At 43.5% G+C, this 27379-nt stretch overlaps 1 protein-coding gene across 1 annotated transcript in view; it reads right to left on the reverse strand.

Moving 5' to 3' along the window:
* The window catches only part of LOC124780234 (dapper homolog 3-like), a 112575-nt gene extending 91144 nt beyond the window's left edge, over positions 1–21431 (reverse strand). The window contains exon 1 of the mRNA XM_047253766.1: positions 21168–21431. Coding sequence (XP_047109722.1) covers positions 21168–21431 — 264 coding nt within the window. The remainder of the gene's footprint in view (positions 1–21167) is intronic.
* Positions 21432–27379: the final 5948 nt, after the last annotated feature.

The following is a 27379-nucleotide window of genomic DNA, read 5'->3' on the forward strand; positions in this document are numbered from 1 at the left end:
AATCTTGCTTCCCTATCCAAGGTACGGCTAATTCTTCCTCTTGGCAGTGTGAGAACGCAGGTTTATAATTACCGAAAACTCTTGTCCAGCAAAGCTGATGTACTTGCTGTTTTTACAGGCATTCCATTCTGAACTACTTTAATGGCGTTCTTCATGTTTCCAGCGCACCAGTTTCGACAGTAAGTTCTCCGAATGTAATGTCACGTCATTGTTGGATCAAAAAGTTGAAATGCTTAAACACATGAAGCCGCAAAACTGAAGCACAAATAAACATACCGATAAAGTAACATAACTTATAAATGAAAATTGGTGGTTATAAATAATAAATCAATAAAGAGTCCCGTACAAGTAAATGAACGAATCATTAAATAAATAAATCCTTAAATCATAAATGAACATACCGGTAAATGATAAAAAAGAAATAAAATACACAAGCATAAGTACGAATGTAAGAATTCCGTAATGGTGTTACATGAGCACTATGGGGTATAATGAAACGCCCAATGTGATAATTTTGCCCGGGATCCTCGTCCTACAGAAAACATAATGTTTGTGAATTTTCAGGTTTTGGCGGCGCAAAGACTGTTCCATTAAATTTCGGGTGTGCAGCAAGAGAATTCTCCTTCTTCTTCTACTATCTCGGCAGTATAACGTTCAGTCGTCTTCAGAGTGAGCTGCAAGTTTGCCACTCCAGTGCTCGTTTCGTCCCTATATACTCGTGTACCACGCAACTGCGCATGCGGCCACAGATGCAAATGCGCCAGAGACGTTGGTCGGCGGCAGAGACGTGCACAATGAGCGAGTTACATCTATGACTCTGCAGTCGATCTGTGTTGACTAGTCGATGTATCATTGTGAGCTGCACTGTGACGATGTCTTTGTGAGTTTATTCCATATGATTTATCATAGTTGAAGGCATTATATTAAATAAATTCGTCGTCAAGCCAATCTCACTTCAATTAATAGAGATTTAATAGAGTTTTAATTAATATAGTGGTTTCAAACATCATAAATCATATGGAATCCGGCACTTCGTGTAATAAACTCACAAAGACATCGTCACAGTGCAGCTCACAATGATATATCGACTTGTCAACACAGATCGACCGCGGAGTCATAGAAGTAACTCGCGCTTTGTGCACGTCTCTGCCGCCGACCAACGTCTCTGGCGCAATTGCATCTGTGGCCGCATGCGCAGTTGCGCGGTATACGAGTATAAACGGACGAAGCGAGCACTGGAGCGGCAGTCTTGCGGCTCACTCTGAAGATGGCTGAGCGTTATATAGCCGAAATATTAGAAGAAGAAGGAGAATTCGTGCGGCTACACACCCGAAACTTAAGGGAACAACATAATGTTTGTTCAAAATAAAGTATTTGCAACTTCGCTTCTTAATGCCATAAACGTGTATGTATTAGTGAATAAATAAAGAGAAAACACAGCGTGTTAACTGCAGTTACAGAACTTACCTGTAACACCTTAGATCAACAACGCTTCGTTAAACCTTGCTGCAGAAGACATAGCGAAATTACATCATTGCCGTAACCTCAGCCTCATGCGGAGACTTTACTTATGAATTCTCCATTAGAGTGCAGCACTGCCTTGGCAGAAATTAAGAATTATCGTATTTCCCCCAGGGATCGTTTTGTCCAGGTCTCCGATACGTATGAAAGACTTTTCATGAGAATTTACATGATCGTGCTCCCAATCAGTAATGTGTTTTAAGGAAACAGAGACGCACAACACGTTGTATGGGTATCATATTTTGTGGGACCAAGTCCTCGGTGATAAAATGGAACGTTGTGGAATGTAGCTGGCACCCCGTTATCTGCGCTGAACTTCACCTCTCTGACATTTGGGTAAAACAAGGCGCACTGAGACCGCGTGGAAGCCGCAGACCAGAGACACAAAATCCCTACCGGCGCCCTCGGAGCGGGCCTTTATCCCCGCGGGGACTCGCAGGTGAACGGAGTATCTGCGCCGTGTTTGTTTTCCAATGCCGCAGCCCCGAATACCTGTCAGCGCCAGCCAGAGTTCAATTAGCGATAGCGGAGTTTTCGCGAATTCTTTCCTCTTGTGTGCGCTCCATTCTTGCATTTGATCTACTGATGTGCTCTCAGTCGCTTCCCAACTTCCCGCAGGACCGTCTTGTTTGGTTTGCTCGTTTTATTCCACCCCACCCACCTTTCATACCCACCCTCCTGCTATCCTCATCTCGTTCCATTCGTACTCCAATCTCTGCTTCGATGAATTATTTTCATTTACCACTTTTCTATAGCGGCATGTGAAATAAGTTATTGACAGATGTCTAGAGCACCACACACTGTGTTTACACAACAGTCTCTCTTTGTAGGTCGCGTATTTCTCCCCTCCCCCCCCTCCCCCCTCCGCCACCACACCTCCAACGTTGACGTTATTATTAAAACAGAAGCTATAGATGTTGTTTGTAATACATAACTGTATCCTGCGCCATTCCACACACTTTCTGAAAATATTTATGAGCCATAGAGAAAACTCCTTATTTGTAATAGTTTTCTATTAGGGAAAAAGAACGTTTCTACGATTTTTCACACATCAGGATGAAACTATATTTATTTTCCATTGGCTTCGACCATCTATAGGCTGCGACGGATTTAATTAGGTTATCCTGGTTCCTTTCTTTACTTTCAATACCCTTTCATTATTTTGTCGTACTTACCCTCTTCACATAATTTTATTTGTGTGCCTTCAAAGTTTCTACCTCATAACCTTCAAATTGTATTTCATTCGTCTGAAAAATTAGTGAAGTATCTATTTCTGGTGCTGCTTCTTTATATTGTGGATTTGTAGCTTCTTTTCAACTTTCTAGCTTTAATTTGTTACTATTAACATATTCCAACATAGTATTGCCTATTACTAATGTCGACTATTATTCTTACTAAAGCTGCATCATATGATACTATATTATCGTAGACTAGGCTTACAGCTTTATTGAGGGACAGTGACTGCCTTGTACAAGGTATATTTTATATATTTCAGGCTCAGGTCCCTCAATGTTAATGACCTGAAAGTAAAATCTACATTACCCTATTATCACTTTACATATAAATTTCAAGATTACAATACAGATGTGAGCTAAAGCAGGTTTCCGCCAGGTAGCTGGTTCGAAAGCTAGAGCTCAATTTTTATTATCTGCCAGTAATCAACACGGTATGGTTCATCCTGATTTTGTTTTCGAAAATTTTGAAAGAAGCTTCATGGGGATAAGGTGTCTGGGGACATCGAAATCGATAGGAAAAGAGTCTACAACTGCCTCATGTTTTTGAATGTATCAGATGCCTTTGATGCCTTTGATGCTGTTGACATAAAACTGTACTACAAAAAAACTAGAACCATTAGGGAAAAAAGGAATTACCAGTGAATGGTTCTGATTGCTGCTGAACAACTAGGCAGGAAGGGTAAAGGCAGCACAGGCTTCAAATAAAGAAAAATTAATAGCGCAATATTCATCACATTCAAAGTATATCAACAAAGGAGTCCCTCAGGTCAGCGTCTTACAACCTATGTAATTTTTTATATAGAAGGATGACATTCCATACAATGTTAGACACCTAGAAAAATCTTTTTGTCGATGACAGCAATACGGTAACCGCAAATAAAACATTAGAACTCCTAGTACGGAAAGCAAATGAAATCCTGAAGGATGTTTATAGTTGGTTGTCATGCAATAAATTCACACTGAGCAGAAAGAGAACAAACTGCAAGGATTTCTGCTGAAAGAAAGAAAAAATTCTGTAAAATGGAATGTCGATGAAAGATATTAAATTCCAAAACGAACACAAAAGATTTGGTTATTAATATTGATTGTCACCTGAAGTGGAATGAAAACACACATACTATTGCTAAGGAAATGTCATGATCATCCTATGCCCTTAGTGTACTTTCATAAGTACGTAGAAGACAATGTCTTATAGTTACCCACTGTTCGTTCATCCACCCCATGTTGAACTATGAAATCATTTTTGGTGACTCCAAACACGAAATGTAACCAGTCTTCAAATTACAGGAAAGAGGTGTTACATTAAATTCGGGTCGATCAATGCCTTATTGCAAGTCTTCTAACTGGGCATTCTGAGTGCATCAACTGTTATGCGCATCAAGAAGAACATCAAATATTTCACAAATAAAACCATTCAAAACCATGAAACAGGAGACAGCATAAACTTACCAAGAATTTCAAAAAACAGCATTTTCTACCAGGGAAAAAATATAGAATATTTTAGCCAAGAAGATTAATGAGACAAATAAAATACATGTATACCTCTTAATTCATACTGCAAAGTCAACAATAATTTAGGTAATACAGACAAGAGAATGGGAAAAATTGGCATTATCTAATAATCTTATTTTTCTGGAGGGTTCCTACTACAGAAAGCTCTGCCTAGACTCTGTAACGGTAAATCATAGAAGTTGGTAAAACAGTATATGTACAACAAAGGTAAATGCGAAGAAATCATGGGTGACTGGAGAAATACTATAGTGGGTCGATTAACGAAAGAAGTACAGAAATGTTCAGGGCACTTAAGAAACTCAGAAACACAAGCCACTCGGCAATGAAATAAATAGGAATTGCAGGGAAGTTAAGGCAAAATAATTGTATGAAAAATGTGAAGTAATCGAAAAATAAATTATCGTCTAAATGGCTGATTCAGCATATAGAAAAGTCAAAACAACCTTCTGTGAGTCGGTCGAACACATGAAGAAGATATTACAAATTTACGTGTTTTGTTTCATGTGTTATCGGACGCAGGACGTAAGTGTAGACTGGACAAGTGTGATTTTTTTAAACCTGAGTTGCAGTATCTTGGTCATTCCATCAACAGTTAAGGTGTACATCCTGTTTAGTGGCACTTGTTAGCCATACGAGAATTGACAGTTCCTCGCAGTATCACATAATTGCAGTCAGTTTTAGGGAAAATGAACTACTATGTACGGTTCATACCAAATGCTGCACAAATCGCAGCTCCATTGCATCGCTTGCGTCGGAAGAATGTCCCCTTTGTTTCGACAGATGAGTGCCAAGTAGCTTTTCAAAAACTTAAAGATGCATTGCTCAGATGTCGATGCTTAGTTCATTTTGACCCTGACAAGCCAGTTGTGCTGCAAGTAGACGCTTCCTCTTACGGAATCGGTGCTGTGCTTTCGCACAGAATTCGTGATAAAGACAGGCCTATTGCTTTTGCATCAAAAATGTCCAAAGCTCAGTGCAGCTATTCACAAACTGAGAAAGAGGTATTGGCTATTGTGTATGGTATCACCAAATTTCTTCACTATTTGTAGGCGGTGAATTCTATTTAGTAACGGATCACAAGTGTTTGCAGTCCTTGTTTCATCAGATGAAACCGGTTCCTGTACGAACAACCCAAACATTGCAACGATGGGCTTTGTTGTTGTCTCAATACCAGTATGAGATAGTGTATTGTCCGATAGCTCAACATGCTAATGCTGACGCACTCGCACATCTTCCGATTGGCCCTGATACAGACTTTGACGCTTCTGTTGCATATTGTTGTCACAACGATGCTTTTCCTCTAAACTATAGGAAAATTGCACAGGCAACGGAAACTGATTCCGATTTGAACATTTTTCTAACATACATTCGCACATCTTCACCTCGTTCTTTGCATATCATACAGAACCCTGTAGTGCGCCGATACTTTGCCCGTCGGCATAGCCTCTCTGTGCGGAAAGGAGTGATTCTTGTTCAGATTGACGGTCGACAGTCACGTGTGTTGATCCCTAAAGCTCTGCAAGTAATTACTTAAGAAAGTACACTGGGGGATTGTTCACACGGAACAGTTAGCGCGTCAACACTGTACTTGGAAGGGTTTTGGACACCCAAATAGAACGCATGATGCCAAAGTATCACGCTTGTGCGGAAAACCAGTCTGCTCCGCCAGCAAAATTCTCTACTTGTCCTAAGTCGCAATCGCCATGGCAACGTGTGCAGATAGGCTTTGCGGGACCTTGTCGGAACACTCGCTGGTTGATTGTGGTTGACTCGTATAGCAAGTTTACTTTTTGCTGTGCCAATGAACTTGACAGCGTCACATAGCACAATTCAGATGTTGTCATCTGTTTGTTTCCTCGAAGGTTTAACTGAAGTAATAGTGTCAGACAACCTTGGTCGCTACTTTCACTGATGATATAAATGTCATCAACGAATCGTATCATTGATATCCTTTCACCTTGAATTTTAAACTTTCCTTTATTTCCGTCGTTGCTTCTTCGATATATAGATTTAACAGTAGTGGCGAAAGACTACAAGCCTGTGTAACATCCTTTTTAAACCGAAAACGGATTCACTGTAAAAATAAAGGGAGGTTTTACTTCATATAATGATAGCTAACGTGCTCAACGGTTTCGAAGTAGTCCCATACTCAGGAAACGTTTGTGATGTTTTTCCGAAAGTCGGTTGGTATATCGCCAAACTCATTTCTACACACTAACGTGAATAGTCATTTTGTTGCCACTTGCCCTAGCGATTTTAGAAATTCTGATGGATTGTTATGTATACTCCCCACCTTATGCGACCTTCAGACTTTCAAGTTCAAGGCTCTTTTATATTCTGATTCTTGTAACGGATTTCTTGTATCTTCTATATCCATTTCTCTTTCTTCTTCTTGTATCACTTCATTAAACAAGCTTTCCCCCTCATAGGGGCCTTCTATGTTCTCTTTCAACCTACCCGCTTTTTTGCTCTGCTTTTAACATTAGAATTCCCACTGCATTCAACCGTGCTTTTAATTTCACCGAAGGTGTGGGGTCCTGTCCACCCGTCTCGTATAGGGTGCCTAAAGGATGCTGCGTTCTAGGAACGGCCCTCAGTTCACATCAATGACTTCGAAGCATTCTGTGAACGCAGTGGCATACAGCATATAACTAGTCCACAGTTCTATCTACAATCAAACGGCGAAGCGGAACGTTTTGTTAGAAGCCCCTCCCCCCCCATGCCCCGCACCCCCACCCCCACGCGCACAGTGATCGGTCCCCCTACACGACGATCCGTCGCTTTGGGGAGGGGGGGGGGGGCGAACGTTCTGGCGTATCGACAAGCGCCGGCACGAAGACGAAGAACGCAAGACCAGAGAAGTGGGTGAGACGACGTCAGCCAATAGCGTGTTGACCAGGACGTCACCACAATAGGGGTGGCATCTAGACGAAGTGAATAAAGCGCCGCTCCTGCCAGTCTCGGTCGGACGGTATTCACATAGTACTGGGATAGCATTACTATAGCATTGACGTGTGATCCACATCAATTGCTTACATGGACCTTGTATACAGCAAAGGAGTTGATTGTCAGAATGCGGCCCATCGCTTGCGACACGTTATTGTAATTCCAAAATTAAATGTTGACTATCTGCTTCAATGAAAAAAAAACTATTAATGTTATTCTCTTGAATTGTTGTATAGCATTCCGAGAACGCAGCATCCTTTAGGCACCCTATACGAGACGAGTGGACGGGACCCCACACCTTCGGTGAAATTAAAAGCAAGATTGGTAACATTAAGAATGCAGTGAGAATTCTAATGTGAAAAGCAGAGCTAAAAGAAGGTAGGTAGAAAGAGAACATGGAAGGCCCGTATGAGGGGGAAAACTCGTTTAATGAAGTGATACTAGAAGAAGAAAGAGAAATGGATATAGAAGATATAGAAAATCCGTATTAGGATCGGAATTTAAAAGTGCCTTGAAAGACTTAAGTTCACATAAGGCGGGAGGTATACATAACATTCCATCAAAATTTCTAGAATCACTAGGGCAAGTGGCAATAGAATGATCATTCACGTTGGTGTGTAGAATATGAGTTTGGCGATATACCAACTGACTTTCGGAAAAACATCATCAACGTTTACTGAGTACTGGACTACTTCGAAACCGTTGACCACGTTAGCTATCATTATATGAAGTAAAACTTCCCTTTATTTTTACAGTGAATCCACATTCGGATTAAAAAGGATGTAACACAGGCTTGTAGTCTTTCGCCACTAGTGTTCAATCTATACATCGAAGAAGCAACGACGAAAATTAAGGGAAGTTTAAAATTCAAGGTGAAAGGATATCAATGATACGATTCGTTGGTGACATTGACGTCCTCAGTGAAAGTGGCGAGCAATTACAGGCACTGCTGAATGGAATGGTGTAGTGAGTGCGGAATATGGATTGAGAATAAATCGAATGAAAAGGAATGTAAGGAGAAGCACCAGAAACGAGATCAGTAAAAACTTTGCGTCAGGATTAGTAATTACGACGAAGGTGAAATTAAGGAATTCTGCTACCTAAGCAGCGAAATAACCCATGACGGACGGACATAAAAACAAACTAGCACTGACAAAAAGGTATTCTGGGCCAAGAGAAGTCTTCTAGTATCAAATATAGGCCTTAATTCGAGGCAGAAATTTCTGTGAATGTACGTTTGGAGCACAGCATTGTGTGGCAGTGAAACATGCACTGAGGGAGAACCAGTAAGAATCGAAGAATTCGATATGTGGTGCTACAGACGAATGTTGAAAATTACGTGGGTTGATAAGGTAAGGAATGAGGAGGCTCTGTCCAGAATCGGAGAGGAAAGAAATACATGGGGAACACTGAGAAGACTAAGAATAAGAATAATAATAATAAGAAGAAGAAGAAGAAGGGATGAGATGATAGGATACACGTTAAGACATCACGGAACAACGTTCGGATCACTAGAGAGAGCTGCAGAAGGCGAAAAGTGTAGAGGAAGTCACAGATTGGAATACGTGCAGTAGATAGCTGAGGACGTGGGCTGCAAGGGCTAGTCCGAGATAAGGAGGTTTGTGCAGGAGAAGAATTTGTGGTGGACTGAATCAATCTGGTAAGAAGACTGATGACTCAAAAAAAGGAAAATACTGTGGTATCATCTAGCTCTTCATGCCATTATGCCAACCGAAAGTGTGTGTTTGCGTGTGGAATGTACTGTTCGTATGTATGCAGTGTATTGTAGTGCGGTGTGGTCATGACCACTGATGTGATACTATTGAATAGTGTAACAGTATATTTTGATAAAATTGCTATATGAATAAATTATCTGATTTTTAAGAATTTTTTGCCTTCCAATTAAGATGGCGTGTCGTCATTTTGTAAATATTCAATGGATGAGTAAACATGTAACTGCATAACTACATCAGTGTGGCTATGGACACAAAATTATAACCCTTTTGATCATTTTCCTTTCTGAAATTGTCAGCATCCAAGATTCCTAACACATTCATCACTATGGAATCTACAAGTTATCAGAATTATAGGTCTTTCATTGAAGTTGCCTGCTTGCATTCAGTGCCGAACCTATTAACGTACGTGGTCCAGCTCTTTAAGAACCGACAAAACAACGCCCCCCTCCCCCCACCCCCCCACCCCGACCAGCAGCTCACCCTTCTCCCTTCCACAAGTGTGAAACGCACTTTCGTCAACTTTTTTACTGACTTCCGTAAGTAGGTTTAGTGGAAATGTAGTGTGCCTCAGCAATGACGAAGCAAACCAACTAATTAACGTATGTTTAAAAGTTAATTCAACTCAGGTGAACAGAGTATAGCTGTCTATAGGCGCAAAGAGCAGCAGCTCCTAATTATTACTAATCATCCACAAAATTCACTTTTATTTAGACAGTAGCTTATACAAAACAAAGCCTCTGAGTGGCAGAAGCACTGACTGAAGAGCAAGTTAACTACACATGAGTTTCAGCTTTGTTACTTGCTTCCTATACCGACACATCTCGCTCCAGTCCCCAGTCAGCAGAAATCGGCAAAACCGGAAGTCTTGGTCACAGCAAACACCTTGTGATAAAAAGTATCCACACATCAGTGAGTGGACATTAATAGAGGGTATGTACACCTCCACCTTTGTGATGGCTTGAACTGTGTTAGCGACAGTTTCAATGAACTGTGTGAATGTCCCCTTCAGGAGTCGCAGCAAGTGAAGGCAATGATGTTCGACGCTGCGTTCTGGAGCGAGACCGACACTGTAACACATACCAAGTGATTCCTTTGAGATGAGGCTGAGATTTTGTTGGGCGGCTGGTTGATTTTATTCATATTATTAATAATAATTTAGTCATTGCAGGAAATTGTAACTGTTGTAAATACTGTGGCCATCTTTTACGAGAGCCTGGAAACTATTTTTATGGTAAGCCAGAAACCGATAGAGAACATACTAACCATATTCCCCAGTCTGCAAGTCCACATTCATGTCCAGCCCACTGCAAGAAATATTTCTTTTCTCTGTTTGCTCAGGGGAATCTGTCTGTAACTGCTGCTCAGTGAATCTGACGGCACCTACCAAAGTGCACTACACTCTTCATGTGTCTGCGTATCAACAGGGTTAGCACCCTTTATCGGTGCATAGTGGACATGTTTAAGGTGAAACACGTGGCTTATACACGATGGAGCTCCAGACAAATGGAGTTTGAAACATTTTCTGTAAATCAACTCTGCTGTTAGTTTTAGAGTATTATTCCAGTGTCTGGAGTCAGCACCAAGAAGGTACTGACAAGAGGAAAATGACAGTACAGCATAAACACACACACACACACATTCGTAAGGCTACATGGTTCTGAACTTAAAAACGCTATAATGTTGAAACCATATGGTTTCCCAACAATTAGTCATGTGTAATGCAAACCTCTTAATACTCTAATGCAGGACATATATCTTGAATATCTGACTTACAGCCACACTGCGAGCCCTCTACCCCAATCATACGGTGACAAACTTTAAAATCATAAAATGCTTCTGTCTACCCTATTCTGCTTCCTAATTATGAAGGTACCATTAGCATATATCCGCAGCTCTAACTGCTTGTAAACTAAATAGAATGAGCTCGAGAGTCGGCTGTTCTGTCTCTTAGGAAACTGGAGGCTTTCATACGTCTTTTTAAATCGGAAACATGCGTACACTCAATCACATTTCCTGTGTCAGTCGTGATTTTTGGTAGCACTAGCGGTTTTGACACATGTTGCCGTCCCTCACTAGGAAATAAAGCGAGGAAAAGACATGAATATTTTCGTTAGTTGATACAATGAGTTACCACGCCGGGTCTGCTGCATGAAAAAGTACACAAAGAAACAGCGACTTTATACGAGTGAGAAAACACCACGATCAGCAGCCAGCGGAGATGTAACAGTCTTATCGCGGTTTACAGTACCTTCACAACGGTCATTTCATTTGCACTTGGAAGTCATAACCTGATGTTAGGTAGTTTTGTTCATGTGTCGTATAGTACAGCAATTTTATCCCAACACCACATCCTTAGAGTACCTCCTCCTCACACTATTAAGGCATCAGCCACCTCTCCTCAGAAAACCCTAGGGAATGGCTTCAGCCTGTTCTTCTCCTTAATACTTATGGAATAACATTGCTCGCCAGAACTAACTGTAATTCGGAAATATCTATATTTGACTGAATGTTTGATAACAGTGCCTTGGATTGGGATAGATAAGAATCGCTTGCTTTAATACGGCGTTTCTGTGTAATACTCACATCATCTTTGTAAAAATATGTGTTACGGAAGGCCACATAGTTTACAGGGGAAGGGGCGAATTAAAACTGAAAGCAGATGGAGCATAATTTTTAAGCTTTTCTTTAAATTGAGGGTCTGGTTGTCCCCAATCCACCTCACTTCCCCAAATTTCGTGGTACTTTTTCTTCAGTTTTATGTTTTCTCAGTCAGTTTGAATAATTTTTCAGAATTTTCGTGATTTTACATATTTCGTCGTATTTCCCTCAATTATGGGTCTTTTCCATCAACATACTGTAGTTATATTAGGATTTCATCGATTTTTTACCGATTTTGTCATTTTTCATGTTTTTAGATAGTTTTCATATTGCAGACATAACTGTGCATTGTTTTATTTTATACGAGGATATTTTCCGGTTTTATACGCTAGCCTACTAAAAATCCTAAGAATTCCCCTCTTCTCGATGATCTACATGCACGGACTTTAGGTAGCACGAACATGAAAAGTATAGTAAAACTCGTTTCACACCTAGAAGAGGCTCAACAAGTGGTGCAGATAATGGATATATTGGAAACTCGGAGTCTGGAATCAGCTGCGTGTACTGCTACAGAACATCAGAGAGATTGTCTGCAAACCCATGTAGCAATGCACTTGATGGAAACTCAAAGTCTGGCACAGTTCTACACTTTCAAGTGACTTCCACTCTACTGTGTTAGGATCTGCAGCAGGGAGTTGACGTGTGTACAGAGTTGATTTTCTGCTGCTGCTCTGATGTTTCCTCGAATACGTATGTGCTCTTATTGCTTACGAGATGTGCTTCGCTGCTCCTATTTATGCCTTCCAACTCTGACACATCCCCACAACCCTGTCAGGGCTTCTATAAACTGCAGATTTCGGGTATTTTTTAATCCTAGTAATAAGTTATTCATTAGTTGACAGTATTTCGATTGCACTTATCATCCTGGACCGTAAAATTTTCCTTATCCCTACCTACAGAATGTGTCACCCCAGCAGCATAATTTATACACGAACTGTTAGCAAGTTATGCATTTGAACCGCAACTGTCTGCCGCCGACAGCTCCACATACATACACATACACTCAGCATGCATATTACCAAAGCAAAATAGATCTGTAGATGATGTAAGCACATTTAAATTCTTCCTGTTAATTATATTACGAATATTTTGTATCAAGATTGTCTGGACTCTCCAGTAGTAGGCGGCCGCTGTGGCCGAGCGGTTCTACGCGCTTCAGTCCGGAACCGCACTGCTACCACGATCGCAGGTTCGAATCCTGCCTCGGGCATGGATCTGAGTGACGTCCTTAGGTTAGTTAGGTTTAAGTAGTTCTAAGTCTAGCGGACTGATGACCTCAGATGTTGAGTCCCATAGTAGTTAGAGCCATTTCAACAATTTTTCTCAAGGTACATGATGATGGCACATGATCATACCAGTTCAGTTATTTTCTGTGCTAGATGTAAGGTAGTCTAAGATTTTTCGATTTTATGCAGGGAGTACATGAATAGGAGATAAGTTAACACATCAGTCAGATTTATCTCTATAGAGCTCCGACCTGCGCAGTTTTCTACGCTGTAATAGGTGGCAGTGCTGCAGTTCTTTTTTTTCACATCATTGGATTTCACAAAATAATGGGAGACAGGTAGCGGTAGAGAGAGAAATTTGAACTGTATACTGCAGGCAACGTAATAAATTGTACCGATTTAGCTCATAAAACTGAAATGAAATGGACGGTGACTATTTTCGTGAAAACAGGACATTGTGTAAAGTTTGGAAGGTAGGAGACGAGATACTGGCAGAACTAAAGCTGTGAGTACCGGGCATGAGTCGTGCTTCGGTAGCTCAGGTGGTAGAGCACTTGCCCGCGAAAGGCAAAGGCCCCGAGTTCGAGTCTCGGTCGGGCACACAGTTTTAATCTGCCAGGAAGTTTCATATCAGCGCACACTCCGCTGCAGAGTGAAAATCTCATTCTGGAAACATCCCCCAGGCTGTGGCTAGGTCATGTCTCCGCTATATCCTTTCTTTCAGGAGTGCTAGTTCTGCAAGATTCGCAGGAGAGCTTCTGCAAAGTTTGGAAGGTAGGAGACGAGATACTGGCAGAACTAAAGCTGTGAGTACCGGGCGTGAGTCGTGCTTCGGTAGCTCAGATGGTAGAGCACTTGCTCGCGAAAGGCAAAGGTCCCGAGTTCGAGTCTCGGTCGGGCACACAGTTTTAATCTGCCAGGAAGTTTTATATCAGCGCACACTCCGCTGCAGAGTGAAAATCTCATTCAGGACATTTATTATCGTAACAATCGTGTTTTTTTTAATAGATGCTTGCTTATAACAGCTGCATTGACGTTAAATACAGTTTTTTTACTGACATGTTTCTCGTTTTCAGAGTGGCGTGCACTTCCAGGGGGTGCTACTGGCTGTGTAAGGGCGTGTCCCATAGACAACCGCAGCTACACTTTCAGACGAACAATATGCAGACGGGATGGTTGTCATTTACCTCACTTTGTTCTGTGGTTCACTGTAGTCGTTGCCTATTGCGTATTTGTAGATTTTGTAGGAATCGATAGCACGGCCAGCCCCCAGTTAGTTGTTTCGCTGGAGACGTAGCCTCCAATTGCAGTGGACTGAAGCCTTTGCTCCCAGATATGGCAGTTGGTGGCGGATGCGGAATGCGATGCCGGGTGGCAGCGAACGTCAGAAACAACGTTCTGGAGGGTTTCCCTGAATTTTGTTGCTGTTTCAAGAGGGGGTGGGGGTGAGGGAAAGGTGACAATCTTACCAAGAATTTTTTGGAAATTTGTGGTAAGGTCTTGTGGGACCGAACTGCTGAGGTCACCGGACCCTAAGCTTACACACTACTTAATCTAACCGCGCGAACCGTGAAAGGACCGTAAAAAGTCGCCTCAGACCACGCGGCTACCCTGTGCAGTCTCTTACTAAGAAATATATTTAATGTCGTGCAGGAAGTGTCCTGGTCCTGAGTCTTCTATCCATCTGTGACCGATTTCCGAAGGCCGGAGATAGCACATCACTGCCGCCAGATAGACCCCTTTGTGGACCACAGCAACAGGATAGCACACTCCTGTATCCCTGTCAATGGTGAGGAGAAGGAGGGATGAAGGGTGGCAGGAGGGGAGGTAAGACTGGCTCTACGCTGGTTATTTTGTGACAGCACATCGAGAGGAACATACGTGCAGCTGCCACCATCTCTCCTGGTGCAATCTCTTGGGGTCAGTTTTTGCGGTAATTGGGTTATTACTATGATTTCACTCAATTACCAGTACATGTGTTCCGTTATGAACCGTTCTTTACGAGTGCTGAATTTTTCATGACAATTTTGATGTATAATTAGCATAGTGAAGCATTTACCATCAGTGTGCTAACATGTATTGGCCTTCCTAACAGTTCAGTAATGGTTTGCTGCCATTTTCCTTTTACTATGAATTTCTGTAAAGTTACAAGGCAGCTGTATGAAGGTGACCTCTCGGGACCAGTGGAATAGGATGACGTTGTCGAGAAATAATGGGAACACCGTTTATTTGAATTACGAGCACCAGGGTTTTTGTCATACTATGCTGCAGGGGGCATCTATAGTGAACTCCGACGTCAAACAGTGAAACATACAAACGCGGTCAGTAAAAAGGGATGGATATGGCCACGCAAAATTGTATCCTTCACTGTGAGCTGACCGACCATGTCAGAAACAAGAACAACTCAAGCACAGGCAACAGCCTCCCTGAATTGTGAAATGCATCTTCAGTCCACCCCGCTGCATCACCATTAATTGCTGAAAATTATTTCCCCTATGCTTGTCTGTTATCACCTTATTCCATTCCTCATGTAGGAGGCTATAGACACAGTCATCAGTTGTATGCTTACTTGTAATTTACTTATAAAACTCCTCTCTCTCCAACGCCAACATCTCATCATTTGAGCACACTTCTCGCCAAAAGTGAAGATAGTACCTTCCACTCTAGCCTTTTTCCGCCGTTCACTAATGGAGCAGAGAGATTTATTTCTCCTTATAGGTACAGTGGTCACCCTATGTAGAGCTACTATCTGTTTTGAGTATACCTGTCACTAGTTTCGAGTGGTATTGTGAATTTTTATTTTTCTAGCGGGATAACACCAGTTGTATCACATAGTCAATTTTCGAGTTGTGTTGCGATTTTGGAGCAACTTGCGTAGTGCTGTGCATATAGACGTGGTGTTAGGGTAGATCCTTATGATAAACTACGTCAATAGGTTCTAATTTTACTTGAGTTTCCCCCCCAAAATAAATGAAGCACACTAACCTAACCTTCCCTTCCTGCTGCTGGGCATAGACTGACATTTTCCCTGTGTAGGGTGTGTGCACTTGTGCATTTCACCCAGAATGACAGGGAATGAAGTCCCAGAAAGGGCATCCATCATTTTGTATTTCCCTCCAGTTCCCAGGTGGGGTGTGGGGCGGGGGGGGGGGGGGGGGGGTGGTGTCTGAGTGAGACGTCAGCAAAGCCTTGGGACAAAGAAATCCCTGTCATTTTAGAAATTCCCACCATTGTCTGAATTTCCCTTCAAAATTCACAATTCCCACCAGTATGCCAGGGAGGAGGGGGCGAGGAGGGGGAGGGAGAGGGGAGGAGAGGGGAGGGGAGAGGAGGCCAAGGACGCAGTGGAGGGCTACATAACTGAATTGATTAATTGGCATAATGAAACTGTGATGGTGCCACAGCTGCCAATACAACCATGTACCCAGCTGGGGAGTGCGGAAATTTGGCAACAATGCAAAATGTGCTTGTATCGGCTCTACACTCCTACTTTTATACACTGCTGACAAGAAAAAGTGTATTACCTGGAAGTCGTTGACGAATGTACACACAATCGTAAGATATAAAAATGGTTACAGCTGCAGTTCTCTGTGAAAGCTAAAAAGGCCACCAAAGCACATTAGTGTTACTAGTGTTTAGTGTTGTTACCAGGTCTGGTAGCATATGTAAGTGCCACAAACAAATTAAGATGTTGAGGTGAAGGGTACAGAGATAATGCGTACACTTGTGAGACAGCGTTATCAGCAGCTGACAGAGTGTGAAAAATCTGTTTGGCGTTCAGCTGTGATAGAGGCCCGACGTTGGACTACATGGGAACGTATGGGCGCGCATGTTTCTCCTCAAGGTTTCAGGCGACCATGTGCGACCACAACAAGGGAGGATCACCGTATTGTGAACGAAACACACTGCAATCCCCTCATGTCTCCATTTGGACGAGCAGGATGAGATCAGACGTCAGTTGTGTCACAGTGTCAGCATCCAGTATATCAAGGACCAGTTAAACTAATTGTAGGAAAAGATACGACTGGATGAGAACGGCTTCATGAGACCGTACCCATGTCGTTCAGAGCTTTGATCCATGCTACACAGGGGTGCAATGCCATGTTAAGTGGACTCTAACTGTAAAGTTCTTTATAAATTTGGCTCGATTCTGAAAAATCGTAACATACCCTGTCGCCCTGTGGCTTCATTTTGTTTTTTTATTCCTGTTTAAAAAATTTTTGATTGTGATAGGATTGTGTTATGCTTCTAATACGAAAGGGAAACATCTGCTTCTAGTCGTTCTGCAGTTTTGTTGCTCTTGTTTGTCAGGATCCCTGGACACTCACGTATATGGTATCAATTAATTCAGGAGGGCTACACTCAAAACACAACGCAAGATGTCTACCGTCCCATGAGGGTAGTGTGCAAGAAGTCAGATACATTTTCTGCTCTGTCCTACAGGATAACACAGACACGTCACCTGCCATAGGACAGGAAACTGAATTATATGAACTACATACGGCGTCACGCATGTATGGAGCCTCTCGTGATAATGACCACTGCCAGCTGACATTTGCCATCATTATGTGGGGCAAATATGGTACTGGGTGTAATTGCATATACAAAACGTTGTCTGTGGCATGCATAGCCGGCAATTTTGACAACATGCGTTAAATTACTGATGTGCTAATGGCAATGGCTGTGCCCTATCTTATTTCTTAATAAGATAAAGCAAGACTGTATGTAGCCAGCGCTGTCCTGGCTGCTTAAAAGCTACCCTGACCAGCAATTTCCAGATTCCTGACTAACTGTAAACATCTGAACATAGCTTGTCAAGACTCTGGAACGTGATCACTCTCTTCTCACGAAGTTGATGAAGTCTGACGTACAGTTGAAGCAGTGTCAACTGTGATACTCGTATCTGTCTTCGAAGCTCGTTTCAACTCGTTCATGACCCAGGCTATAGCCGTCGTCGCTGCGAGAGTTGGGAGGTCCGTGTACTATATTTCGCACCTTGTGGATCCATAAATCACACACATTTCTAGTCATGTAGTCTTGCTACGATATTGTACAGATACAATAAATATCTAACATCGTTTACATCCACTTCGGCTGTAACAAATTTCTTGGTTGGCAGTGGATATTGTGCAGTGAAACTGTCAGCAGCTTAGACTCCTATCTTTTCAAACTAGAGAATCTACAATGTAATTAGAAGCAGAAGTCTCGCGTTGAAATAGTCCGTCTGTACACCTCACGTTACACGATATACGAATGATGAACGGTCGTCTGGACTGCTAGGCACAAGCTACAATATTTATTTCGTCCGAGACGTGGAGCATCCGCTGGAGGCAGAATCCACACACTCTTGGCGTTGAACGGCGATCGAGACAAACCACGTGACGTACTGCTCCGTGGATCGATTTCAGTTGTTTATTGGCGAGCCCTGATTGTTCCTCTGCACCGCTGCCGCATCAGATCAATATAAACAAGGGACGCCAGCTTCGCTTTGATTGGCGACACACTGTTAACCTAACGCCAAAAATTAAAAACCCTGTAGCAGTCCAACTACTTACAAAAATTTCCCAGATCCCAAAGTTGGACTGGAAAATGTACACCGCTTACAGTTCTGCACCACCTCCAAGTGGCTACTAGCAACTTGCGCAGATACTCTGTACATAGCAAATCGGAAATAAGTTTTGTGTCAATAACAGAAAAATTCTCAGAAAACCAAGATACTGAAACTGATACGGAAAAACTGGAATTTATTAGCTTCAATCAGACCTCGACGAATCCACTTCGTTCAGTAGTACGCCACCTCCAGCTAGATATGTGGCTGCACATCCTGATTTGTGGTTAGTGCCTGCTGAGAGTCTTCATCCTCGCTAAACGGCAACACTCGACTTGTTAACCAGAATAACTCGATCTCAAACCCGCGAGCCGACCGCTGTGGCCGAGCGATTCTAGGCGCTTCAGTCCGGAACCGCGCGGCTGCTGCGGTCACAGGTTCGAATCCTGCCTGGGGCATGGATGTGTGTGATGTCCTTAGGTTAGTTAGGTTTAAGTAGTTTTAAATGTAGGGGACTGATAACCACAGATGTTAAGTCCCTTAGTGCTTAGAGCCATTTGAACCATTTGAAACCCGCGACTACAAGTGGGCACACACTTTCGGAATCTCTCAGTTCTAAACACTCTCAGAAATAGCTCTGTTCATTATGAGGGGTCACCTTCTACTGTCTTCTGGGGTACACTACGAATACACCTTATACCTTAATGAGGGCACTTAAATTCTACAACCCACGGTGGCTACTGCCCGACTCCAGACCGGAGCACACAATTATTTTACATTCACGCCTCCCAGCCAATCCGAATCAGCAGCAGAATGTAGCCATTTCCATCAGCCACTTCATTCTACCTCAAGTAGCAGTCAGTATCGAGGAACTTAGTCGCTCTTAAAATTAGCCTAGCCGGCTCCGACCACTATGCATTTAGGAGGACTACGGAAAGACCGGCTCATCACCTTCAGGCCAACCGAAACCCTTTTTCCCTCTACAACCGGAAAGTAGCCGAGGTGAAAAAAGCTGGGCTAGCACATATGACTGGTTAGGAAGTTACACGGTGCAGATCTGAGTATCTGTTGCGCACAGTAAGCAGACCCATGTAAGGCTTTACATAACAGTCGCCACTTTGGGCGACATGTACACTACTGGCCACTAAAATTGTTACATCACGACGATGACGTGCTACGGACGCGAAATTTAACCTACAGGAAGAAGATACTGCGATATGCAATTGATTAGCTTTTCAGAGCATTCACACAAGGTTGGCGCCTGTGGCGACACCTACCACGTGTTAACATGAGGAAAGTTTCCAACCGATTCCTCTTACACAAAAAGCAGTTGACCGGCGTTGCCTGGTGAAACGTTGTTATGATGCTTCATGTAAGAAGGAGAAATGCTTACCATCACGTTTCCCACTTTGATAAAGGTCGGATTGTAGCCTATCGCGATTGCGGTTTATCGTATCGCTATATTGCCGCTCGCATTGACCGAGATCCAATGACTGTTAGCAGAATATGAAATCGAAGGGTTCAGGAGGGTAATACGGAACGCCGTGCAGGATGCCAACGGCCTCGTTTCAGTAGCAGTCGAGATGACAGGCATCTTATCAGCATGGCTGTAACGGATGGTGTAGCCACGTCTCGATCCCTGAGTCAACAGATGCGGGCGTTTGCAAGACAACAACCATCTGCACGAACAGTTCGACAACGATTGCAGCAGAATAGACTATCAGCTCGGGGACCATGGCTGCGGTTACCCCTGACTCTGCATCACAGACAGGTGCGCCTGCGATGGTGTACTCAACGAAGAACCTGGGTGCACGAATGGCAAAACGTAATTTTTTCGGATGAATCCAGATTCAGTTTACAGCATCACGATGGTCGCATCCGTGTTTGGCGACATCGCAGTGAACGCACATTGGAAGCGTGTAATCGTCATCGCCATACTGCCGTATCATACGGCGTGATGGTATGTGGTGCCATTGGTTACACGTCTTGGTCACCTAATGGTCGTATTGACGGCACTTTGAACAGTGAACGTTACATTTTAGATGTGTTGCAACCCGTGGCTCTACCCTTCATTCGATCCCTGCGAAATCCTAAACTTCAGTAGGATAATGCACGACCACATGTCACAGGTCCCGCACGGGCCCTGGCCAGCACATTCTCCAGATCTCTCACCAATTGGAAACGTCTGGTCAATGGTGGCAGAGCAACTGGCTCGTCACAATACGCCAGTAATTACTCTTGGTGAACTGTGGTATCGTGTTGAAGCTGCATGGGCAGCTGTACCTGTACACGCCATCCAAGCTCTGTTTGACTCAATGCCCAGGCCTATCAAGGCCGTTATTACGGCCAGATTGGTTGTTCTGGATAGTGATTTCTCAGGATCTATGCAGCCAAATTGCGTGAAAATGTAATCACATGTTAGTTCTAGTACAATATACTTGTCCAATGAATACCCGTTTATCGTCTGCATTTCTTCTTGGTATAGAAATGAAAAACCGAAGATCGGTTAGTAAATAAACGAGTTATTTTTGAGTTTTTGGAGAATAACGAAATAACAAAACCAGTTGTTTCTTTGATAACCGGCATTCCTATATCCACTCTTCTGGAATCTTCTTCTAAATCCACACCACCCTCATCAGACGATACAGTCCGAGACACCTGTATCACTTCCACTGGGTATCAGAACGTTTAACAGACAGAGGGGAAGACTGAGCAGGGAGCAGAGCGAGATCGGGGGAAACAGAATTAGCGTAAGAATGGAGCCGCGCAGGCGCCACAAACTCGCCCTCAACGCGCCCCAGTAGCGCGGGCGGGTCGCGCCCGGCGCCTCCACTTGTGTGTGCCGGGGCGGCCCCTGGCCGGCCAGTGTCTGGGAGCGGGTCCGCTCCCCAGAGGAGGCGTGCGCTCCATTACCTGCGGCGCGTGCGCGCCTGCCGCCTGAATATTTGATGGCCGGCGGGCGGCGGGCTCTTCCCCGGTTCCCGTCGGTTCCCCAGGGAGCGCGCGCGCAGTTGCAGCCCTCCCGGCCTCCTCCGCGAGGCGCCGCCATCTCCGGTCTTCACGAACAATGAACTGAAATTATTGGGCTTATCGGAATTCCGAGACAGCCGGCGCAGAAAGTAGCGGCCATCGACCGGGAAAATTAGGTTTCCACCAGCCAGTGTCTGTATCCGAGCTCCGCCGGGCTCCGGGAATTGAGTGCACCACCCGGAGTGTGAGCAAATCGTCTGCTACCTATCAGTACTGTTCTAATAATTTCTTGTGGCCCAATGGCGCGGTACAAGTCTTTCAATTAGTTGCCACTTCGGCGACTAGCGTGTTCCTAACATAGCCTAGTAATCCTGTCGGGGAAAGAGGACCTGCAATTTAGCGTTGGAATCCCAACCAGGTGTCGTTTCTGCGACTCCTCACATCGCTAGGAGTTGAATGCTGGTTTAAAATGGACAGTTTTGTAGTGCAATCAGGATCAGATCCCACGACATTTCGCCGGCCAATGTGGCCGAGCGGTTCTAAGCACTTCAGTCTGGAACTGCGCGACCGCTACGGTCGCAGGTTCGAATCCTGCCTCGGGCATGGATGTGTCTGATGTCCTTAGGTTGGTTAGGTTTAAGTAGTTCTAAGTTCTAGGGGACTGATGACTTCAGATGTTAAGTCCCATAGTGCTCAGAGCCATTTGAGCCATCCATAATAGTGTGGGCTGTGTTTACATGGAATGGATTGAGTCCTCTGATTCCAATGGACTGATCATTGACTGTAAATGGCTATGTTCGGGTACTTGGAGACCATTTACAGCCATTCATGTTTACAAACTACGATGTCACGTCATCTGGTCACAGCTGTTCGCGATTTGTTTAAAGCAAATTCTTGACAGTTCGAGCTAATGATTTGGCCACCAGATCGCCTGACATGAATCCTACCGAATATTTGTGGGACATAATCGAGAGGTCTTCTAACATCAACACTTCTACGATTATGGATGGCCGTTGAGGCAGTGTGGTTCAGTATTTGTGCAGTGGACTTCCAAAAGTAATCTCAAACAACAGACGGCTGAAGGCCTGAATTAGAAGTCAGGAGAACTATTCCAAATAGCACATATTAAGATAAATACTTCGTTTTAAAACTTACTGCAACACGGTTGATGGCCTTATTACCAAAGAAGTGAAATTACTTCTCGGCTGTAGGCCACACCAACAGCAAGTAGAATATTACAAATATCCTTAAAACAAACATTACAATCTAAGGAATCAGGACAAGCGGTTCTCAACAAGTGTTCCAATGGTCGGCCTGGGAAGGTAACTCAAACATAAGGTAAGGTGAGACAGGCAGCCAAGAGTTGTTCTAACGTAACAGGATGGCAACTCAAACCAGGGGCAGCTTAGGCGCCGACCGACCGACTAACCAATCCGCCTAACGTCCAATCACCGGTACAACGATGGAATATTTTTAGGCAAGGGTGAAGAGACAGGCAGCACTACGTCTTCAGAAACCACCGAAGGCTGAAGGAAACGCTGAACCAAGGTAGACCTGCAAAAAAATATGCACAGTACAATACAAGAGGCTGTCGAACTACTCGCCATGTCGGACAGCATCTGCACGACGAGGAAAGGTACACTGCCGGAAAAGTACACTAACCTCCCGGGCAGGCAACTGGGTAACTACTCGATCATCACGGTATATTCAACTAAAACTCGCTGAATCCGGCCCTTGACGTGGTCGTGCACTCTCGCGACCACATCTTTCTGCCCGACAGTGCATGTGTGTCGCCAGCGGTCGGGGGAGTACTGGCTGACCGGACCTCACTGCTGCTCCGTCCCAACCCCCCTAGCTTGACACACGACGATCCGGAAATACTAGAGGCCGCTCCAAAGATGATACTACAGTACGCGCTATCGATAACCGCTGCTGCTGCCACTCACGGACAGACAAGGTGAGCAAATGTAGTGGCGCCAGTGAAGACACTAAGAAAACGAGACGCCACTATCGTTATTACAAGAAGCCAAACTATGAACGGCATCAATGCGAGCCGCACGCGGCTCAAAGCGTATTGATAGTTCTCTCTAGATGCAACAGAATTACGGTTCTCCAATTACTAGCTATTTGTGTTGCTATGCGAGTCTTTTGGTTCATCGCATCCACAGGAGTTGAAGGCAGAGCAACAATATAGCAGGCAGTATTAGAGGGTGTTGACCTTTCACATTCCCAATTGTAACACACTGAACTACAACATTTTAATACCCTGACGGGTGGTTATGAATACGTCTCATAACCTAATATTTAGTTCATAACTGGAATCAAAAGTGAATCTTACCCTGTCAACTATGAAACAACAATATCAAGTTAAATGAAAAAAGAAAGCTAAACACTACTCAATTGCAGGCATGTGTCTGTATAACCATAGCTTTTCAGTAAATAGTGCTATCTTCCGTTTATTTCCCCTCTAATGGTAAATCAAGGAAAATGTTTGTCATAAAAATCTTACATTTATTGAATGACACGTACAACGGCATAGCTGCAAAATGCACCCTCTCCCGTTGCGCTCTTGGCCGAGAAACACACCTCACATCAACGACTCATTATCTGTCTATCTGCTCTAACAAAGGGACAGCCCCCTAGATACATGCACATGAATTACAGTTTCAAAGTTCACGGCAGGGAGCAGGTGGTACTGGAAAACTTGTTCAAGCCAGTTACAAAATACTAGATCCCATTTGCAATTGCAAAAGTTAAAGGGCACTTAACGGTATATATACGCAACTTTCGAAGAAACGGTTCATCTCACACATACATCGGCCAAGAAGTATGTCGGTGCTACATAAATTTCATCAGAAAAGTGAAGGAGGATCAGAAAGGAGAGGAACCTCATCGGCGGATTGCCCCAAAATCAGTTCTCGCGCCATTTCTCTTGAAACTTCGTGACACTTCGTCCCGACAATATATTGTTACGGCCATGAGTTGTGTTTTGCCTTACAACATACAGATCTGGAGCAGACAGAATGGATTCTGATCAAATACCTGCTCACACTCGAAACATATTTCAAAATCTGGAGACGCCAATATAGTGTGCGCTAGAGAGAGGTGTCTTGTTTGTATTACAACAATCTTCGGGCCGAAATAAAGCCTAATCTTTCAGAGAAAGTGTTCATCATAAATGTTAGCCAATATACCTGGACGCCGTCTTTGACTGTCCTTCAAGCAAAACTTTCTGAAACCAGCTAAAAATTTAAGACCCTTAGTCACATAATTAGGTATGTGGAATTCCCTGGGGATCCTCAGCAAGCACCTTGCGTTCATCAGCCTCGGGTGTGAATATTGCGAACCTGTTGTAAGTAGGCTGTTTATGTTTTCTTATTGGCAACATTACGTAGCGCTCTGTATGAAAATCACTGACTGTTCTGTGTGCAGTCTGTGGCTAGTTGGCATTGTTGTCTGCCATTGTAGTGTTGGCCAGCTGGATGTGAACAGCGCGTAGCGTTGCGCAGTTGGAGGTGAGCCGCCAGCAGTGGTGGATGTGGGGAGAGAAATGGCGGAATTTTGAAATTTGTAAGACTGGATATCATGAACTGCTATATACATTATGACTTTTGATGACTATTAAGGTAAATACATTGTTTGTTCTCTATAAAAAATCGTTCATTTGCTAACTATGCCTACCAGTAGTTAGTGCCTTCCGTAGTTTGAATCTTTTATTTAGCTGGCAGTAGTGGCGCTCGCTGTATTGCAGTAGTTCGAGTAACCAAGATTTTTGAGAGGTAAGTGATTTGTGAAACGTATAGGTTAATGTTAGTCAGGGCCATTCTTTTGTAGGGATTTTTGAAAGTCAGATTGCGTTGCGCTAAAAATATTGTGTGTCAGTTTAAGCACAGTCATGTATAATTGTTCTAAGGGGACGTTTCACTGTCTACATGAATAACTGTCACACACAGCTATTCGAAAAACTGCTGGACACTGCCAAGTGTCACACCTTCACCACTTCATTGTCTTCCGCTGTTAACAGGTACTTTGCCATTTCATTTGCGCAGGTCTACTGCTCTTTTGAATATGTTCAACAAGATCTCCAGGAACCTCAATCTGCCTACTCGTAAGTATGTGCTACTCTTAAATTTTGAAAGTGTGCAAACAGGATATCATACCCTACGTGGTGCTTCTACCATAGTTGTCAGAGGTTTTAAACCTTTTAAAGAATAGAGTCGTTAATGGGCAGCAGTAACCGAAGTGCGCCTGCCTAACATCTTTTGCAGTGCTAAGCTCTCAAATGGATGTCACCTATCACTCAAAGCCCGGACCGCCCTAAATCGAATTCGAAATGGCCCTGATGATTGCATAGGTGGACCCCACGAGCGGAGATACGAAGATCCAAGGCAGCCACAGCGGGACTGGAACATTTCACGGTAGTGATGAAGATTTCCTGTTGGTAACTCCATGCGGTACTCAATGTATAGAAACAATAGACATTCAGTTATGAAACATATTAAATGTTATTATGTTCGTTGTTTCTCATTTGTATGTATGTATATAGCTGTATGTGTCTGTTGACAGTTGTTTGCTTTAATCATAAGCTTAATAATAATAATCCGAAAAGCAAATGAGATGTGAGCTATCAGAGATCAAGATCATGTGGTAAGGAAGAAAAAACGTTTTATGTAAATCAGTAGGCTTTTATGGCCTCTGTCATTGAAGGTAACAAGTTCTAGGATGCTAGGCCACGTCATTTTCCTCTTCCATTTCTGCTACGCAATTGACAATTCTCCCATCTTCTGGAATCTGAAAACTAAACGTGAACACCGGAAGATCCTGAAGAAGATCTCAGCAGAGAGGGAGAAACGGCAGTCGTATTGAAGGAATTGAAGAGGAACATGACGCGGCCTAACATCCTTGAAGATATTATCTTTAAGTAAACCGGTACCTTATCAAACAACAGGTCTATCGAGACGTAAGGGAGACAGGCTTCCTGTTTATTAAGATGTACCGCTGCCAACCCCACTAAACACGGTAGCAACTGTCTGAGTGAGCGAACTTGTTGGCACCATAAACTGGCAAAAACTGGCAGACTGTCAGGAAACAGACACGCGTGTCAAGCTAAAGATCAGTTGATTACTTGGCATAGTGCACCCCTTATGATATTCTCCTAAACTGGACGTCGCGCTGCAGCTGTCTGGACGTGCTGGCCAAAGGTCCTATAAAGTTGCGGCCATCATGTTGCAGTTGCGCAAGAGACGAATTTTCACTAGAATACAACAGAAAATACTTTCCTGTTGTGTTGTCATATGAATCCGTAACACTGTATGTTGCAAAGTTGTGGCAAATAAACAAAATAAAGTAAACTGGAAACTCCGTCCAAACAGGTCTCGGAAGACCCAACGATATTGACCGACCGCCGTGTCATCCTCAGTTTGTATGTGTCGCTCGTGTGTTCAGTATATCGCTCAACCCGTCGTTGTCAGGTTTCGTGACCGGAGGGCTACCTCTCAATCCAGTAGTCGTTCAGTTTGCCTCACAAGGGCTGAGTGCATCCCGTTTGCCTACAGCGCTCGGGAGACTTGAGCGTCACCCATCCAAGGTCTAGGCAAGCCCGACAGCGCTTAAATTCAGTGATCTAACGGGAAACGGTGTTACCACTGCGCCAAGGTTGTTGCCAAACGAACAAAATAACTGTTGCAATACAAGGGTGAAAGAAAGTGACCTGCTGTATAATTTCGGAACTATGTGATATCGAGACACTGACAACTCGATCAGGAAACTGATTTTGATTTTCGTCTGCTGATTTTACTCACTCACTCGATTCCCGCGCAAAGAAAGTGCAACGTGCAGACGTCGGTATACTAGGTACTATAACAGCCAAAACTCTAAGTATATGTAATTCTGAAAATTTGATTCCACAAGCAATCCAGATGTTTCTCGAACAATGTTTACAACGTATGCTGATACATGCCACGGTTGATGATAAAAATTCGGAATGAACTATTTACGCTGAAAGTAGAAATTGACGTCAATAAATGC

This window comes from Schistocerca piceifrons, chromosome 1, assembly GCF_021461385.2.
Source record: "Schistocerca piceifrons isolate TAMUIC-IGC-003096 chromosome 1, iqSchPice1.1, whole genome shotgun sequence".
NCBI lineage: Eukaryota > Metazoa > Arthropoda > Insecta > Orthoptera > Acrididae > Schistocerca > Schistocerca piceifrons.